This window comes from Microcebus murinus, chromosome 16, assembly GCF_040939455.1.
Source record: "Microcebus murinus isolate Inina chromosome 16, M.murinus_Inina_mat1.0, whole genome shotgun sequence".
Taxonomy (NCBI): domain Eukaryota; kingdom Metazoa; phylum Chordata; class Mammalia; order Primates; family Cheirogaleidae; genus Microcebus; species Microcebus murinus.
Window position 1 is genome coordinate 57262520 of NC_134119.1, and position 18054 is coordinate 57280573.

Sequence of the window (18054 nt, forward strand, 5' to 3'; positions counted from 1 at the left end):
ACTAGCCTTTTGTTCTTACTTTCACTCTTTTGTATTTCTAGTTTTCCTTGATATTTTTTTTTCCCTTTTACCTTTCCATGCTAGTCGACTGAAGAGCCTCTTACTTAAAAAAAAAAAAAAAAAAAAATTACTCAACATTTCGACTTCTTCTTAGCTACTTTTCATCCAATGGGCAAAGGATCCTGTGGAATAGCAGAACTCTAACTCTGGGGGTTTCCCGACCCCGAAATGCAGATGAATTTGCACCCTGCAATACAATAAAGGGAGTTACCAGCTCATCAGAACCACGGCTCTACATTTTGTCGGCTCTTCCTCCCAGGACAAAGGACAGCCCCGCCTGCCGTAAAGGCCTCTCTCTCACTGTGTCCGTGAGTCCCCAAGGGCATCTCACCACCCAAGCCCAGTCCACTGGGCGATGACCAGAGTCTTCCTCCTGCCATGGCCACCCACCCACTGAGTCACGACCCGGGCTGTGCAGTTCTCAATTTACCAAAACAGGATTCTCGGTGAAGTTGGGCAGAAGGCTTCACTCCCTCCCTGTGTCGCTGCATTAGCGGAGGGCTTGCACCCTGGGGTGTGTCCCATGAGAGGGACCCAAGGGACAACCACCACCACCGTGCCCTCGGAGGACCGAAGTAGTGCTTCCGGGTCAAACTACCGAGTCCGGCCTAACTACGGACCCCGAAAACCTCTCACGCAAACACAGCTGGAGTGAAGCCAAGGACCCAGCTAGGGCCTCTACGTTTTAGCCAGGAACACCTCAAAAAGTGCAGCCCGACCAAAAAGAAAGCAGCTGGAAAACGTGGCTTGAAAGACGCCGGTGCGCGCCGTCGAACGCCAACTATGCGGGGTGCGTGAGGTGACGAAGCCGCCCAGAGGTTCAGGAGAGGTGAACACACTCTGACCTCCGGACCTACACGACCGCTGGGAGGGCAGCGCGGAGGTCATCAGAGCCAGGCCACACGGGCCCGAACCCCACCTGGGAGCCGGCACTGTGGCGAGCCCGCCCGGAACCTCCTTCGCGCCCGCCCGGCCTCGGCTGACAGGAATGCCCGTGGGCGGGGCCTGGCCATCGCCCCGCCCCCGCTGCCCGCCATTCGCGTCACCTGACCGACCCGAGGCTCACGTGATCCGTCCCCAGCGCCGCCATTTTGGAGCTCCGGGTGAGGAGGGGGAAAGAGTGGGAAAAGAGGGAAAAGAGCCGGGAGGGAGTGGGGCGAGGACGAGGGCGAGGGCACGGCCGGGTCCTGGCCGGCCAAAGGAGGCTCGCGGAAGCAGCAGCCGCCGCCGCCCGACCGCAGGTACCGCGTCCCCGGGCCGCCCCTCAGCCCGCTGTTAGCGTTGCCGCCGGCCATGTGCATCCTCCCCTCGGGCCTCTGCCGGCGCCCGCTTCCTCCTCAGCCTGCCGAAACCTGCCTAGTGCTCGCCACATACCCCGAGTTCCATGTCCCTGTTCTGTCCTCTGTGCAGCCCACGGCAAGGCCTGCGGAGACCTCGGGCTTGCCCTGCAGCTGGGTGGGTGGGAACCTGCCGCTCCCCGCTTACTGTCACCAGCCTGGTCCGCGAGCTGGTCCGCCTGAGGCGTTGCTTCCTTCTCTTCTGGCAGACGTGAAATCGCTTAGGCCGGCCAGGACGGTTCTCGCCGCATTCCTTGATTACTCTTGTCAACTCCCCACCCCCAGTCGTCCCAGTCCTTTAGCCACTGCGTAGTGTGGAAAAAGCTAGTACGGAAAAGCAGTCTCGGCCTTTTGCACTTAACTACCAACCTCTTCAATGGAACGATCTCTCCAGAGATCACTGAGACCCTTGGGAAAATGGTCTTTAAGGCCTGGGGGCATCCGGAGTGTTTGGTTTGTGTGAAAAGCCAGAATGATTAGCAAGGCGGAGGCCACCTTCCCAACCCGAAGGCGGTCTGGGCTGTAATTTGCTATCCGTCTGCATCTCTCTTGTCAGGCAGTTACTGGATTTATCACCTCCTTGAGTTTGTACTTCAATACTCCGCTCTGGCTCAGTGTAAGGGTTGCATTATTGATTAAAAGAAAGCCTGGTCCTTCATTCCTTTACCTCACCAACTCCTTCAAAATTAACTTCGGGGGAGGCCAGAAGATGTGCCTTCTGCCCTGACAGTGAACTATTTTATTTAACCATAATCGATAAGATAAGTTGCATTCTAGGTGAAAGGAGTGAGCATTCTCTTATCTTTTAGATTCATTTTAGCTAGTATAAGAAACAGTAACAAAGAAATATAGGGCCAAGGTAGGAATCTGCATTAAAAGATAAATAGGTCACACCACTGTGTCGTATCTTTTTATGCTGCTATTTTGCCCACTGTTTGTAAAATTTGCAGAATCACTCTTCAGTTTGTATTTTTGGTCAAGATTAAAATAGCAATATTGCAGTTTATTGTTCTATACTCATTAGAAAGTGATGTCAAAAACCCAATAGTGCTTTCAGTCAGTTACTTAAGTTCTGAGGTAAAACAAAATATGCAATTTTTTTGAGAAGTTTCCAGAGCTTCTTTTCTTTTTCTTTTTTTCCCCTAACTTCTGCAAAATCCTGAAGTATACTTGTTAGGTAAATTATGTGAATTTACATCATGTAATTAGCTTGCATGAACATTCCTCTGAATTTCTTTTTGAAGTGGAATATTGGGAAATTTTTCACTGCCAGAACATCATTACTTTGTTTCATCAAGAAAGAGAAATGTTTGATACTATATACTTTCATTCTTGGCCACAGCTGGATTTTGAAGATTGATCCAAGGGACTGTATTAATTTCAGGAATTGATTTGAAAGACACTGGCTCTGCCACTTAACAGCCATGTAACTTTGGGTAAGTCACTTAAACTACACTGAGTGTTTCCTTATTTATGAAATTGTGTAACGTCCACCTAGCCTGTCCCAAAGAGTTAAGAAAATCAAATACACTAACATGTTTGATACAGCCTAGATGTTAGAGGCTGTTACTCTCTTCGTTATCCATAGTTTATACATTTTTGTTCTCACTAAGAATTAGGAAGAATGGTATATTTGAGAAGTCATGGTTTTAGAATCAGGCCTGGATTTCAGTTCTTAAACCAGTTACTACTTAAATCTGTGAGCCTCAGTGCTCATCTGCCCCCCAAAAAAGATTAGTATTACCAGGAATTACATGAGTATTAAACAAAATCTACATAGGCATTACACCCTGTACTTACACCTTTAGGGCAAGGATTTCCTTATACTTTTTTGTAGTCTCCAGCACTGTGCTTGGCACATTATAGGTGCTCAATAAATGATAGTAAATCTGAATGTTGGTTTATGTTAGACCTTATGTCTTAATTGCAGCTGCCAAAGTAGAATGTTCTCTCAGGCTAGGTGCCAGCTAAGAAACTCTAGACCATGAGATGCATACACTTATGATATTTATACTTAGTTTTTTCTTAGTGGCAATTAATAATTACGTTGAGCTATGGAGATTTCAAGTCAAATAAATTATAGCTGGCATTAGTAAGATAAATCTATAAATAATGTGTAAGCAGTTTCCAGATAACTCTTTTATAGACAGTTTATAATTCAGGGACCTAAAAGTTCATCCATGTCTACCCTCTCGTTTTACATCTGTGGAATCTAAAACCCACAGACACAGTGACTTGCCTAAGGTCACACAGCTGACTGAGGGCACTTAGGGGATGGGCCCATAAGCTTATGTCTCCTGCGTTCTTTTCGCTAGAGCAAAATAAATGGGTTTTGTTGTTGTTGTTTGCATTTATTCATTCATTCATTCATTCAGAGACAGGTCTTGTTCTATTGCCCAGGCTGGAGTGCAGTGGTGTGATCATAGCTCACTGAAGCCTTGAACTCCTGGGCTCAAGCGATTCTCCTGCCTCAGCCTCCAGAGTAGCTGGGACTATAGGTCTGAACCACCGTGCCTGGCTAATTTTTTTTCCTAATTTTTTTTATAGACAGGATTTCAGCATGTTGCCCAGGCTGGTCTTGAACTCCTGGCCTCAAGCAATCCTCCTGGCTAGGCCTCCTAAAATGCTGGCATTACAGGTGTGAGCCACTGAGCTGGGCTAATTAGGAAGAATGGGGAATTAATTGGCCATTATTTTTATAGTACAATTTTTTTTGGAAAAGAACAAATTCTTATTCTGAAAGAGAAGGTTCTTTTGTATTATATTATACTGCCTTCACATATACACAGAAAATTACAGCCTTCTTCCCATGTCCACATGAATTGTTCAACTTGATCACCATGCTGCTATAACTAAAAAGAACTAATTAGATACACAAGTAAACCAAACAGCAAATTACAAGGAAATAAAGACAACCAACATACTTTGGCTTTTAACTTTTCTTGGAAAAGACATTAATTATAAGCTTTTACCTGTAGATACTGTTGTCAAGGAAAGATTTGAGAGACTCAGTGGAAAAGGTTATAGAATTTTTCTGGTTTGGGATACAACTTTTGTTTGTCTGCTTGTTTATTTAATGTATTTGTTCTAATGTTTTATATCTAAAGATTCCAAACAAGATATCTGGTTTGCTAATGCCTCTTGTCTTCTCTTCTAGTGAACCTTCCTGTTCAGCCACATTGATCCCTTCACTAACACCTAGATAGCATGCTTATTCTCACTTCCCAAAATACAGTAATGTTACGGCTGCCTTCCTTGTCAGTCTTATCCTTATGTCAACTTGTATCCACAGTATTCTAAAGAAGCAAATGGCACACTCAAATTAGGATAATTCAAGGAGAGTATATTTACAGAGATACTAATAATAAAGGTCTTGGACTTACATAGTCGAACCACAGGGATAATACAGTTATCTGGAGCTAGCAGCACCAGAAGGAATAGGTACTAGAGTCAGAAGAAGAGTCTTGTAGAGCAGCCTACCTGGAGAAAAGTGGCCTTTTGAGGAACACAGCCAGCCCAAGGTGACCTAGAGGTAGTGAACCAGGACCATGAATATTCTGATCTCACTCTGCTGCTTCCCTCTGATGTGTCATGGCTCTCTTGGGTGACCTCAGCCAGAAACCAGAGAGCAAGGGAGCCTAATGATGTAATCTCTCATGAGACAGAGAATGGAGTGGAGAGGGAGGATTCAGTGAGTCCAGAGGGCAAATGGGTGACATCTGGCATACTCCCCATCCTTTGGGATCCAGTGTACATCTTACCTCTTCAAGAAGCCTTTACTTACTTACCTTTTCCTAGCTGGAAGGAACTCTTCAGTCTCTTTTAGGATTTTGTCATTGACTGTTGCCTTCTGTTGTACATTGTGTACTGTTGCATTGTTTAGAAGCTGTTACTTAATTCTTTTTAACTTCTAAATATGTTTGTCTTAGCCGCTTAGCTCAGTTTTAAACTATGAGTACTATGAATTTGAAATTTTTCCATTCTTCTTGATACCTTGCTTTGTGCCTTGCACATAACAATTTTTTTCTAACTTCTTAGTATGAAAATTTTTAAACATTTACTTACATACATAGAATAATATAATGGACTCCTAGGTACACATCACTCAACTTCAGTTACAGAACCTGTCATTCTTACTTTATACCTACTCTCTCCACCTTACCCGCACACTACCACCGTGATAATTTTTTAAAGCTGTGTTTACACTGATCTCTGGGAACCCAAGGGTAGTATGCAGATTATCATAATCTGTGTTGAAGTCATTATTGAAACACTGGGATTATATTTGTATTTCTTATTTTCATCTCTTTTATTTATTCAAATAAATCTTACTTCACTTCACATGCAATCTCATATATATGCATATACCTTGTATGTACACACATGTGTATACGTATATAAATATATATCTCTCTGCATTTGTGGTGTAAGTAAAATTTTTGTGACAATTTGAGGAGTTAGCCTTAAGGTAACTTCCCCTCTGTGTATCCTTTATTACGAGCTGTTTATCTAACCATTTTTTAACAGATACTTTTGTTTTTATGAGATTTAACTTGTGCATTGATTTTGCATGTGGACCCAAACTGGTTTTTCAGGTGTTTCTTGATGTATTTTATGTCGTCATATCTGTTTTATAGCTGCCATTACTGTACTTATCCCCAAATGTATGCAGCCTCTAAAATGAGATACTTACATAAATGTTCAGGGAAAATTGGAGCATCTGCTGCAAATTTCCATTAGCTCTTAATGCCTGAGCAGACACGGCTCTAAAAATCTGAATGTTTTGTCAGATTCTTTTGTATTAGTCTTTTCCTTGCGATAAGATGAACTCTTCCTCCTCTTCATTTCACTTTCTCTTTAAAGGTACACACTGAAATGTCCACAGGGAGCAATTTGCACTGCTCTTTGTCACCTCTGTTATATCATTAAGTAGAAGAGAGATAACATGAGTCACCTTTGTAACCTCGTTGGTGTGCAAAGTCTGTTGAACAAACATTCACTTGTTAACCTCTTGATTATTGTCAGCCTACATGGATGTTACATTTCATGGGGAAGAAGACCTTAGATCTACAGTAGAGAGCCACATCTTACCCAGAAAATTGAATGTTTGGGGATTCCTATTATTAAACTTATTATTTAACTAATTTGCATGTAAGAATTGAACTGAAAGAAATAAAGCCTTAAGTTAATCACTCTAAAAAGAAATCAGTAGTCACATGAAGAGACACAGCTTCCCTTGGCCTAAAAAATGTGGAATTCTGAGGCAGTAAAGTGACTTCTTTATAAAGTCACAGAAGAGTTTTTCTAAAGAAACAAATTGTTCCGCTATTGGTCTCCTCTTCAGTGACTTAAGCTTGAGTGTAGCAATCTAAAAAGACTTGCTCTTTCTACCTGAGAAAGATGAAACAGAACTAGTCTTTTGAGAGGTTGTTCAGGGGAGAGAGTGGCTGAAGGACCACTGGCCTTTGGGAGCCAGAATAGCTGTCACTGTTGTAATGTCTGTGGAACGCAGTTCCTGCCATGAGGGCAGTCTGTGGAAAAGACAAAAAAGCCGATCCCATAGGGCAGAGTATTAGGGAGGAGGGAAGAAGTAGTACCAAAGAAGCCAAGAGTAAAATGTTTGTAGTTTTTGCCTGATATGGACCTAAATCTAGAAAGCTGGTGTGCCAGAGAAGTAGAAAATAGGAGAGGAAAAGCTGTAGCTGCTGCCCGAAATTGATGTGGGCGTCCTGGCACTGAAACTGGTCAGAGCTCTGGGAGAAGGGGGGATAGCGTAGGTATAATCCTGGCAGCTGCCCAGTGGCCCTTATATGTTGATTCAGCCATGTGAGGGAGAGAAGCCATGATTCACCACCTAAAATAAGAATTCAGAGCCTGTGACTGAAGTTTAAGAATAGTATGGTCTTTGGTCTATAGCTAGTGCCACTAAAAATTTTGCTGGCATTTATTGAATGTTGTGAGTAAGATTCCAGAATGCACCTAAAATGTGGAAAAACAAAACTTGTTGCTGGAAAAAAGCCTAAACTTAAAAATGTGATCCAAGTCAACAAATTAATCTCACTTTAAGCCAAAGGAAATGTTTGAAATGAAAGTACTGCCAGGAAATATGAAGAGTATTCAAGACTTAGGCAGAAAGATTTATGAGTATTTTATGTTTAGTGACTTCTTTGGCCATAATGCAGTATTAGAACCTACAAATAACCTTTTCTAAGGACTCTGTTCATATCTGGACCTGAAATACAACTGGGATATAAACCTTTTCCTTCTCTGATGCCCTTTTCCCTTTCAGGAAAAAAAAAAAAAAAAAAACATATATGTGGGTATGAGTAATAGTTGACCACTAATGTGACCTCTAGAAAAAAACCACAGCATAGTTTGTGGTTTATTTTCAGGAAGATAAATCAAAGGAAGTAAAAATAGGAACTGGATCATTGCTTTTATTTAGTTTCATTTGCATAGTACGTCTCAAAATTCACTATGCCTTTTACAATAGGCTAAATGACTATGATTTCACAATTTGAAGAGGAAAAAAACAGAAATTTATAATTTTAGTAATAAAACTACAGTTATTTGGTGTAAGAATGGTTTCTCAAGAATTGTATCAATCGGGCCGGGCACAGTGGCTCACATCTGTAATCCTAGCACTATGGAGGCCAAGGTAGGAGGATGGCTTGAGCTCAGGAGTTCCAAACCAGCCTGAGCAAGAGTGTATCTCTTAAAAAAATAAAAATTAAAAAAAAAAATTGTATCAATCATTGACTTTATAAAATGTTTCTCAGTAAACTGAGGTGATTCCCCATGCCATGAGATTAGCTATATTCCTTTAATTGGGGAATAAGAGTCTTTTCCTTGGCATTGTGCAAAAGGGAGTACTGATTGGGTTCATATGGATGTCAAGGGTAAAGAAAGTGAAGAAAAATCAAGATAAATGTGGTTAAAGTCATTTCCAAAGAAATGGGAAGGATGGAAAGATCTTCATCATCAGTCTACAGGAGATTGCATTCCAGAGGAAATTCTGAACAATTTGTCTATATTGGGAATAGCCAGATACATTGATACAGAGCTCCCATCTTTGAAAACACTAAGATTAGCTTAGAATCAGCATGTAGTTCCTGAATTACATGATGGAATTATGCTGTAACCTGCATTTTTTCTGTTGTATGTCACCTTTTTTAGATATGGAAGAAAGCAGCAGTGTTGCCATGTTGGTGCCAGATATTGGAGAACAGGAAGCTATATTGACGGCTGAAAGTATCATCAGTCCTTCGCTGGAAATTGATGAACAAAGAAAAGCTAAAACAGATCCATTGATTCATGTTATCCAGAAGTTAAGCAAGATAGTAGAACATGAAAAGTCACAAAAATGTCTTCTAATTGGAAAAAAACGCACACGTTCAAGTGCCACAGCGCGCTCTCTTGACACCCAAGAACTCTGTGAGATTCCAGCTAAAGTAACCCAATCACCTGCTGCTGCTGTTAGAAGGGCCGAGATGTCACAAACAAATCTTACCCCTGACTCTCCTGCCCAGAATGATGGGAAGGCTATGTCTTACCAATGTAGCCTTTGTAAGTTTCTGTCATCATCTTTTCCTGTGTTAAAAGATCACATTAAACAGCATGGTCAGCAGAATGAAGTGATATTGATGTGCTCAGAGTGCCATATCACATCTAAAAGCCAAGAGGAACTTGAAGCTCATGTTGTAAATGACCATGAAAATGATGCCAGTAATCACACTCAATCCAAACCCCAGCAGTGTGTAAGCCCTTCCAACTCCTTATGTCAGAGAACAATAGAAAGAAATAATGAACCTATTCCTGATGTCCCAGTAAATGTGGACAGTCCACAAACTCATACTGTCCAAACTTCGTCTGTGGCCGAAATGGGTAGGAGGAAGTGGTATGCATATGAACAATATGGCATGTATCGATGCTTGTTTTGTAGTTATACCTGTGGCCAGCAGAGGATGTTGAAAACGCATGCTTGGAAACATGCTGGGGAAGTTGACTGCTCCTATCCAATCTTTGAAAATGAAAATGAGCCCCTTGGCTTGCTAGATTCCTCAGTGGCTGCCGCACCTGGCGGGGTCGATGCAGTCGTCATTGCTATTGGAGACAGCGAACTGAGTATCCACAATGGGCCATCGGTACAGGTGCAGATTTGCAGCTCAGAGCAGCTACCGTCGTCATCTCCTTTAGAACAGAGTGCAGAAAGGGGAGTACACCTAAGTCAGTCGGTCACCCTTGACGCTAGTGAGGAAGAAATGCTAGAGGTGATTTCTGACGCGGAGGAAAATCTGATTGCTGATAGCCTACTTTCATCAGCTCAGAAGATCATTAGCAGTAGCCCAAATAAAAAAGGGCACGTCAATGTGATAGTGGAGCGATTGCCAGGTGCTGAAGAAACTCTTTCACAGAAACATTTCCTCATGAATGCCGAAATTGAAGAGGGGAAAACCCTGAGCCAGGCAGAAGCCCAGATTGGGTGTGAAGGAAGGGATGACGTTTATCACGCCGATAAATGTACCGTTGATATTGGGGGCTTGATCATAGGTTGGAGCAATGCAGAGAAGAAAGACGAGTTGATAAATAAAGGCCTGGCCCCTGATGAGAATGCCCCGCCAGGCCGAAGAAGGACAAACTCAGAGTCTCTTAGACTCCACTCGCTGGCTGCAGAAGCCCTCGTCACGATGCCTATAAGAGCTGCAGAACTTACAAGAGCCAACCTCGGGCACTATGGGGATATAAACCTTTTAGACCCAGACACTGGACAGAGGCAAGTAGATAGTACCTTAGCAGCATATTCAAAAATGATGTCGCCGCTTAAAAACTCTGCAGATGGATTAACTAGTTTTAACCAAAGTAACTCTACCTTGGTAGCGCTCCCGGAGGGAAGACAAGAACTGTCAGTCGGGCAAGTTAAGACAGGCATCAGCATGTCCTTACTCACCGTCATTGAAAAATTGAGAGAGAGGACAGACCAAAATGCTTCAGACGATGACATTTTGAAAGAGCTGCAGGACAATGCCCAGTGCCAACCCAACAGCGATGCCGGTTTGTCGGGAAGCAGCGTGGTGGAGTACATCCCTAACGCTGAGCGACCCTACCGCTGCCGCCTGTGTCACTACGCGAGCGGTAACAAAGGCTACATCAAGCAGCATCTGCGAGTCCACCGGCAGAGACAGCCTTACCAGTGCCCCATCTGCGAGCACATAGCTGACAACAGCAAAGATCTGGAGAGCCACATGATCAACCACTGCAAAACCAGAATATACCAGTGCAAGCAGTGTGAAGAGTCTTTTCACTACAAGGTAAGCTTTGGTTGATGAAATCCTTCAGAGGACCTTAGAATTGTAGAGTGAGGCTGGAACTTTGTAGATCTAGTCCAACCACCTTTGTAGATCTAGTCCAGCCACCTCTGTTTCATAGATAAGGAAACAGAGTCCCAGATAAGTTTGACACTTTGCCCCCGGGGATCCCAGCTAATCAGTGTTAAAAGTTGGAACTGAAATCTAGGCCTTCAGAATTTCTGCTGCTGAAATCTTTCCCCTGCCTGCTGCCTCCTTAAACAGCCTCTGTGTTTATTATTAGTGTTTTAGTGTATGTGTTTTTAAGTGTTGATTTTCCATTACAAGGGAATGTACAGTGAATTAACATGATACCCACATTTGACTTACGCCGCCAATATGGCCATGTGTCATCAAGGTAAAAAATACATGTTTTTTTCATCTTACGTGGCCCCAAAATGCAAGTCATTCACTTCAGCTGCTGCACAGCCAACAGTAATTTGTATCATTGCAGAAGGAAAAATGGGCTATCCTGGACTTATTGAAAGGCAATACAATGAAAATAGAGCCACATATGCTGTTTTTTACAGCTAGTTTAAAGGACTTTAAAGGGTAATTTTGACTGTGGTTTTCATCTCATGTGCTGACCTTAAAACCAATAGCCTGTATGAAATCATTCTTCTGTAAAGGAAACTTGCATTCATGGAATCATTGGTTTAGAATTTTACTTCTTTGGTGGGCCAGGTGACTCTCTGAAAATGTTTTAAAAACGTATCCTAAAGGGCTAACTCGGATGTAAACTTTTTCTCTCAGACTACCCAGAGGTGGGGTCTAGCTAGTGGTAAAAAGATAACCAGGAATAAAAAGCCTTTGAGTCTGAGATCCAGTGCTGCCTGGATTACCCTCGTGAAATTCCAAGTAGCAAGTCCAAGTAGGCTGAAATGCAAGTTCCAGCAGTTTCCACGATTTTCTTTTGCTGCTGTACTCAATTCATGGGGAGGAAAGTAGAGAAGGAGGAGATCACTGGAGGAACAGTTCCAATTAGGTCTCTCTAACACATTTAGTCGATATTTAAAGGCAAATCGTAGGAGTCCGATGATTACTGATACAGATTTATTTTTGTGAAATTGCTGCATTGTTCTGAACACTCTGCTCTTTCCTCCCCGGGCCTGCTAGTGGTTCAGTAAGCATGCACATGCCATGCACACATTCTAAATACGAAAGAGGAACTGCCTTTTTGATGAGATTATGATTTATCTAATGCATTTGTTTCTATAAATTGTCAAATATATCAATCTTTTAGCAGATTTGATTTGTAAATATTGGTAATATATTCTGGGTATTAGGTCACAAAAGCAATAAACCCTTTCTGCAGCCTCTTAGTACTTGGACATGTGTATTTGCTGAAAATCATATATTCTCTGCATTTTTCAGAGTCAACTGAGGAATCATGAGAGGGAGCAACACAGTCTTCCAGACACCGTGTCAGTAGCAACTTCTAACGAGTCAGGAATTGCCAGTGATACTACCGATGGAAAGTGTGTGCAGGAAGGTATCTGTGTGTTAATATTTTTTTTATATAGGCTGCAGTAACTAGCATATGAAGTACAAATGCCCTTATTTGTCATATGGGTTATTTTCATGACTGAAGTATACGAGCTATCCCCTATTTTTACATTATGGATGTGAGTGAATCTTATCTCTGTTTCTAAGGAAATGCCGACTGCTAAATGAAGTAAATTATCACTAGGTCCTAGGTAAGAAACACTAGATTAGTAAAGACTCAGCTTCAGCTGTGTAGGTAGATAGCGCAGTTGAAATTCATGCTGTCCTATAGGAGCTAAGCTACAGCATAGACTCTTGGAAGGTGCCATACCAGCAGCGGGAGAAACTGCAACAGAGAAAGAAAACCCCTCCTCCCCCTCTCTCAGTACCAATTGACCTACTGAGAATAGAGCTTTTGCAGATGGTAGGCCCCCACCTCAAACTTTAACTGAGCCTTCCTGCTGTGATCTTATTCTTATCCAAGTATGACTGCCAGATTTCATCTGCATTATTTTAAAAAACACACACACAAGATCTTTTTATGTACTAGTTAGGTACCAGTCGGCCGAGTTTGTGGTAATAGGAATATTAGAATCAAAAGATTTAATTAGAGTTCCATGAAAAGGCGGATGCCACATCCGGAGAATTAGGGATAAAGTGTACTAAGCTGTGCTTCCTTGCTTCGGCTCACTTAAATTGATATACTTTTAAATGTCTCGAGTGTAGCACATAGTGTTTATGGGAAATAAAACATATTGGGGTGACTTTCCTTTTTAGATTTGCTAAGAATTAAAGTTAGAAACGACTACAGAGTGAAATGTTTTACCATAATGTTTCATTAAATTATACCCCAGAAAGCATAACTGATTCTAGAATGTTTCTGAAAGAACTGATTTTGACACCACTGTAGCACCAAAATTCCCTTGTCAAACAGATGTCATCCCTGTAAAACTATCCAAAACAAAAGGAGTTTATGACATAGCATCTGTTTCTGCGATAGATGGCTGAGCTAAAACAGTTTTGTTTCCTCTTTACAAAATAGCCCTAAATGCCTCCTTTTATTTTAATTCATTATGTTTCCATATCCCCTTTAAAGGAGACATTAAAACATTTGATATGATTGGACCATAAATCCCTAATGAAGGAATAAAGTACGTGCTGCTCAGTAGCACCACCTGCAGTTAATACCAGCGCTGGAAAATGGCTTTCCTAGCACCAGCTTAACAAAAATTTTTTACTTCAAAAATAAAACCGTCTAAATGAGTTAACAGATGAAAATTCACAATTTTAATAAAAGGATTAAGATGTCAATTCAAAATTAAACCACTTCCAGCTCTACAGCATTAGTGTCTATTCACCACATTGCATTTCGCAACACCTTTTCTTTGTGGATCGTGCTTTTTTCTTAGGGATAAACGTATGGGTTTTAAACTGCTTGCAGTGCCTTTTTTCACCCCACATGTCTCCATTTGCTTTTTTCTGTCACAGCACTAACAGTTCAGATGACTGTCTTCCTTCCTGCTTACACGTGGATGGGTACTTTATTAATTCATTATTAGATATTTTGGAATCTGGTTGTCAGGCTAAAGAACAAATTTTAGCTTACAAAGCAGGTAATAATAATTTATGTTTTGTTAAAGCTTCTTTAACCATTTAGTAAACTTATTAAACTAGAAGGGAGATGTGGGCCTCTGTGGTCCCTGTTTCTGTCATTATGACAGCACAGATGCCTTAGGATATGTATGTTTTCAACTTAGAGATTGGGTATAGTTGTGCATCAGACATTCATTCGGCCAACTGGCATGGCATGCCTGTGTTGAGCTGGATGCTGAGCTATGAACTGGGAGTACAATGAAGGGCGTCACTGCCCTTGAGGAACCCAGCTCCCTGAAGAAAACAGAGCTGGACTGAAGGGTACAACAGCAGACACCACCAGAGCTCTAACAGAACCGTGGGCAAAGCACTTTCATATAGTCTTCCTTCATGAAATTCAATTAAATAGCTTTTTATTAGAAACCTATAATTTACCAAGCCCTGGGGATTCAGTATAAACAAAACAAGCACATCCTTGCCCTCAGGGAATCTACAGCTTAGTGACAGGGCAGAGACTTTACCTGGACATGCCAGTAATGTGCAGACTTTGGTGAAGGAAAAATACTGGACTTATTAAACCACAGCGTGAGGTTCTAGTATTTCCATCTTATAGATGAGAAAACTGAGACCCCAAGAGGTAAAATAATTTACCCGTGATCATACTGGTAGTAAGTGGCAGAGCAAGGACTAAGCCCAAGTTTTTGAACTTTAAATCCAATATTCTTTCCATTGGAAACAGTTGCGTGAAGTAGCACAGGCTCTCATTCTGTGCTATATTAAGTTTTTCCATCTGTCAGTTTTATTAGTTGTCATTGATCTGTAATATTTCTCACACAAAACCATTATCCAATATTTCACACTTCATTTTTTCAGGATTTTTTTAAAACTGTATTTGGAACAGTGCCATTTATAATCAAGTCCAAGTTTTTAACCTACCAATTAAGAGCAATACTTAGATTATAATTATGATTAGTGTGTATATTAATGTTGTAGATTTATACCAGGAAATTAGGACATTTTGTTCTGCCTGGCAGTAGTTATTAGCAAAAGAAAATTTCAATTTTAGAAAGCTTAAATTTAACTTAAGGATTTTCTTTGTTGAAATTTCAGTGTGGGTTTTCTTTTGTACCATTAATTTCTCTTTTGTGCACTGTGTACTAGCGTTCCACCTAAGCTTTCTTCCTGCCACGGGACACGCAGTTCTTCCTGCTCTGCTCACTCTTGAGCCTCCATGCTTGCTTTGTTTCTGAACGTGAAGCAGTCAGGATGTGAGCAGCCTGTGGACTGTATGCTGACAGGGAGCAAATAAAACATTGAGTGTCTTTAGGAAACACTTTCATACGAGCAGATCATTCAGTTTGTATTGTCACAAGCCTAGCCCGACTTTAATTACCCAGCCCTCTTGTTGCAGAGTGAGTTTACTAGCATGGCCTATTTGCATTGGATCTATGTTTCCTGCATTTCAGAGAACTACATATTCATGTTAGTCATAACCTTTGTCTCTGTATCCTGTCAGTTTACTAGATAGAATTGTACTACATTATATAGCACTTAATAATTTGCAGGTGTTTTTTCTTCATGTTGCAGTTGGCTGACATTTAGTTGTAAAGAAAGAAAACCCACAGGGTGAAAAAGCTTTAGGCTTTTTATATTCAGTTTGTCATATGTGCTTCATAGTCACACTTTATAATATTGGATTATAGTATTAAATTACAGCTTGTTGGAGAATCACTGTTTCCTTAAGACAATATATCCAATATTGATTATAGTAGCACCTATTTGTTGATACTGATCAACAGCATGTCTCTGGTTAATGTAGCTGCTACACAGTCAGCAGGAAGCAAGTTCATTATAATTTAGAATTTTGTACAAGGCTATGCAGAAACTAACCCAAACTATCTAGGTTGTTAGAGATGATGTTCAGTTTATATCAACTGACATAAGAGAACCTGTAAAACCACTTCAAACTTGTTAAATTTAAACAGTGAGAAAGCCTTGACTGAAATGTTACTACTACTATGTGGTGTAAATGTTCATTTATAATAGAATGTAAATGCTGTCATTTATATCTTATGAAAACATGCTGCTAAAACTCTGAAATACTTTGTCTAGGGAATAAGTCTTCAGTCCAGAAACAGTATAGATGTGATGTGTGTGACTATACAAGTACAACATATGTTGGTGTGAGGAACCACAGACGAATCCATAATTCTGATAAGCCATACAGGTAAGTGTGACAATCCTAGAATTTTAATACTTATATTAAAATATTTTATAGTAATGAAATAAAGCAAAAAATAATGAAAAATTCATAGCACTTATTAAAACACAGGTTAAGAATCAAGAAACTTTTACTGGTTTTTATAAGTCTTGTTTACCTTGTTAAGGAACATGAACTTTGAGTCTTAGGACAAAATAGAGCTTTTGTCCAGTTAAAATACAGGAAGATGCTTTATCTGTCAGATTCATGTTTTTGTTTCATTCGGATATAAATTATAACGGCAATTTTCGGTGCTTTAGAGTACATTTCAGTAATTTGGCTGTTAGGTACTCAGTACTCCAGCAAAAGATCCTTAAAACTTGAAGGCAGCAGGGCGTGGTGGCTTATGCCTGTAATCCTAGCACTCTGGGAGGCCGAGGCAGGAGGATCGCTCAAGTTCAGGGGTTCGAAACCAGCCTGAGCAAGATCAAGACCCTGTCTCTACTAAAAATAGAAAGAAATTAATTGGGCAACTAAAAATATACAGAAAAAATTAGCCAGGCATGGTGGCGCATGCCTGTAGTCCCAGCTACTCTGGAGGCTGAGGCAGAAGGATTGCTTGAGCCCAGGAGTTTGAGGTTGGTGTGAGCTAGGCTGACACCCCAGCACTCTAGCCCAGGCAATAGAGTGAGACTCTGTCTCAAAAAAAAAAAAAAAAAAAAAAAAAAAAAAAAACTTGAAGGCAATAAAATTTTCTATGAAAGATTCTAGTTTTGAAAATTAAGCTGTCGTGTGTAGTTTTCAGAAAACAGGTATTCTCGCTGAATTAAGGTAGGCTGATAAACAGAAATCATTATTTCTTAAACTTTGCCTCTTGAGAGTAAACTATTTGTTGTTTTTGTACAGTAAAGGTACAAAGAGTTTGTCCAGCAGTCACAGAGCAGTTTGTTCTCCCTGCAGCCCTGGTGGGACACCAGGGTCCACACAGCGCTAACCCAGTCCCCGTGACTGACAGTGGTAGGCTCACGGGCATGAATTCTTTTAACCCCCCTGGTAAAACTTGTTTCACATTTTAATTCTCTCTCCAGGTTTTGTAAGTATGACGAGTGTGTGAAAGTTACTCTGTTAATCTAAATGAAAATCTGACAGACTGTGCCAAAAAGGTCATTATTTGATTCTGTAGTGTGGCACTCTATATATATATGCTTTTAAATATTTAATATGTGCTTAGTTTGCTACCCAGCAGACTTATTTATAATTACTCTTTAGACAGTGCCTGTTCACAAAGTCTTACAGCTCTGTGGAAGGTATTTGACCTTACCTGGGTGTCTATTTCTATTTCAAATGTTTTCAAAACTGGACTCCCGGCCGGGCGCGGTGGCTCACGCCTGTAATCCTAGCACTCTGGGAGGCCGAGGCAGGTGGATTGCTCGAGGTCAGGAGTTCGAAACCAGCCTGAGCAAGAGGGAGACCCCCATCTCTACTATAAATAGAAAGAAATTAATTGGCCAACTAATATATATATATATATATATATATATATATATATATATATATATATAAAATTAGCCGGGCATGGTGGCGTATGCCTGTAGTCCCAGCTACTCGGGAGGCTGAGGCAGGAGGATCGCTTGAGCCCAGGAATCTGAGGTTGCTGTGAGCTAGGCTGATGCCACGGCACTCACTCTAGCCTGGGCAACAAAGTGAGACTTTGTCTCAAATAAATAAATAAAAAATAAAAAAATAATAAAATAAAAAAATAAAACTGGACTCCCTAAGAAATTCTTGCCCCAGGGTACAATCAAGACCATTATTAACATCAAGTCAATGCCATAAAATTCTGGATAAGGAATGATAGGTGAGACTGAACGCGTATCCATTCATAGTTTACCCTGGGAAATGTTTAGAGGAACATGATGAAAATGGCACATTAGTTTACCAGATAGTAGGAAAAAGCTTTGTGCCAAATTCATGTGACTTTGGCAAGAATAAAATAACATTTTTCTGAGTGTAGAATTGTGTTCTTCTATTTATT

At 41.0% G+C, this 18054-nt stretch overlaps 1 protein-coding gene across 2 annotated transcripts in view; it reads left to right on the forward strand.

The window, feature by feature from the left end:
• Positions 1-1074: 1074 nt before the first annotated feature.
• ZNF507 (zinc finger protein 507) overlaps positions 1075-18054 on the forward strand; it is a 28132-nt gene continuing 11152 nt past the window's right edge. The window contains exons 1-5 of one of the 2 annotated variants that reach the window (XM_012775184.3): positions 1075-1163; positions 2740-2833; positions 8574-10705; positions 12116-12233; positions 15932-16046. In XM_012775184.3, coding sequence (XP_012630638.2) covers positions 8576-10705; positions 12116-12233; positions 15932-16046 — 2363 coding nt within the window. In that variant the 5' untranslated portion in view covers positions 1075-1163; positions 2740-2833; positions 8574-8575. Of the gene's footprint in view, positions 1164-1904; positions 2834-8573; positions 10706-12115; positions 12234-15931; positions 16047-18054 lie in introns of those variants that run through there. The other variant, XM_020283458.2, reaches the window with a different exon arrangement.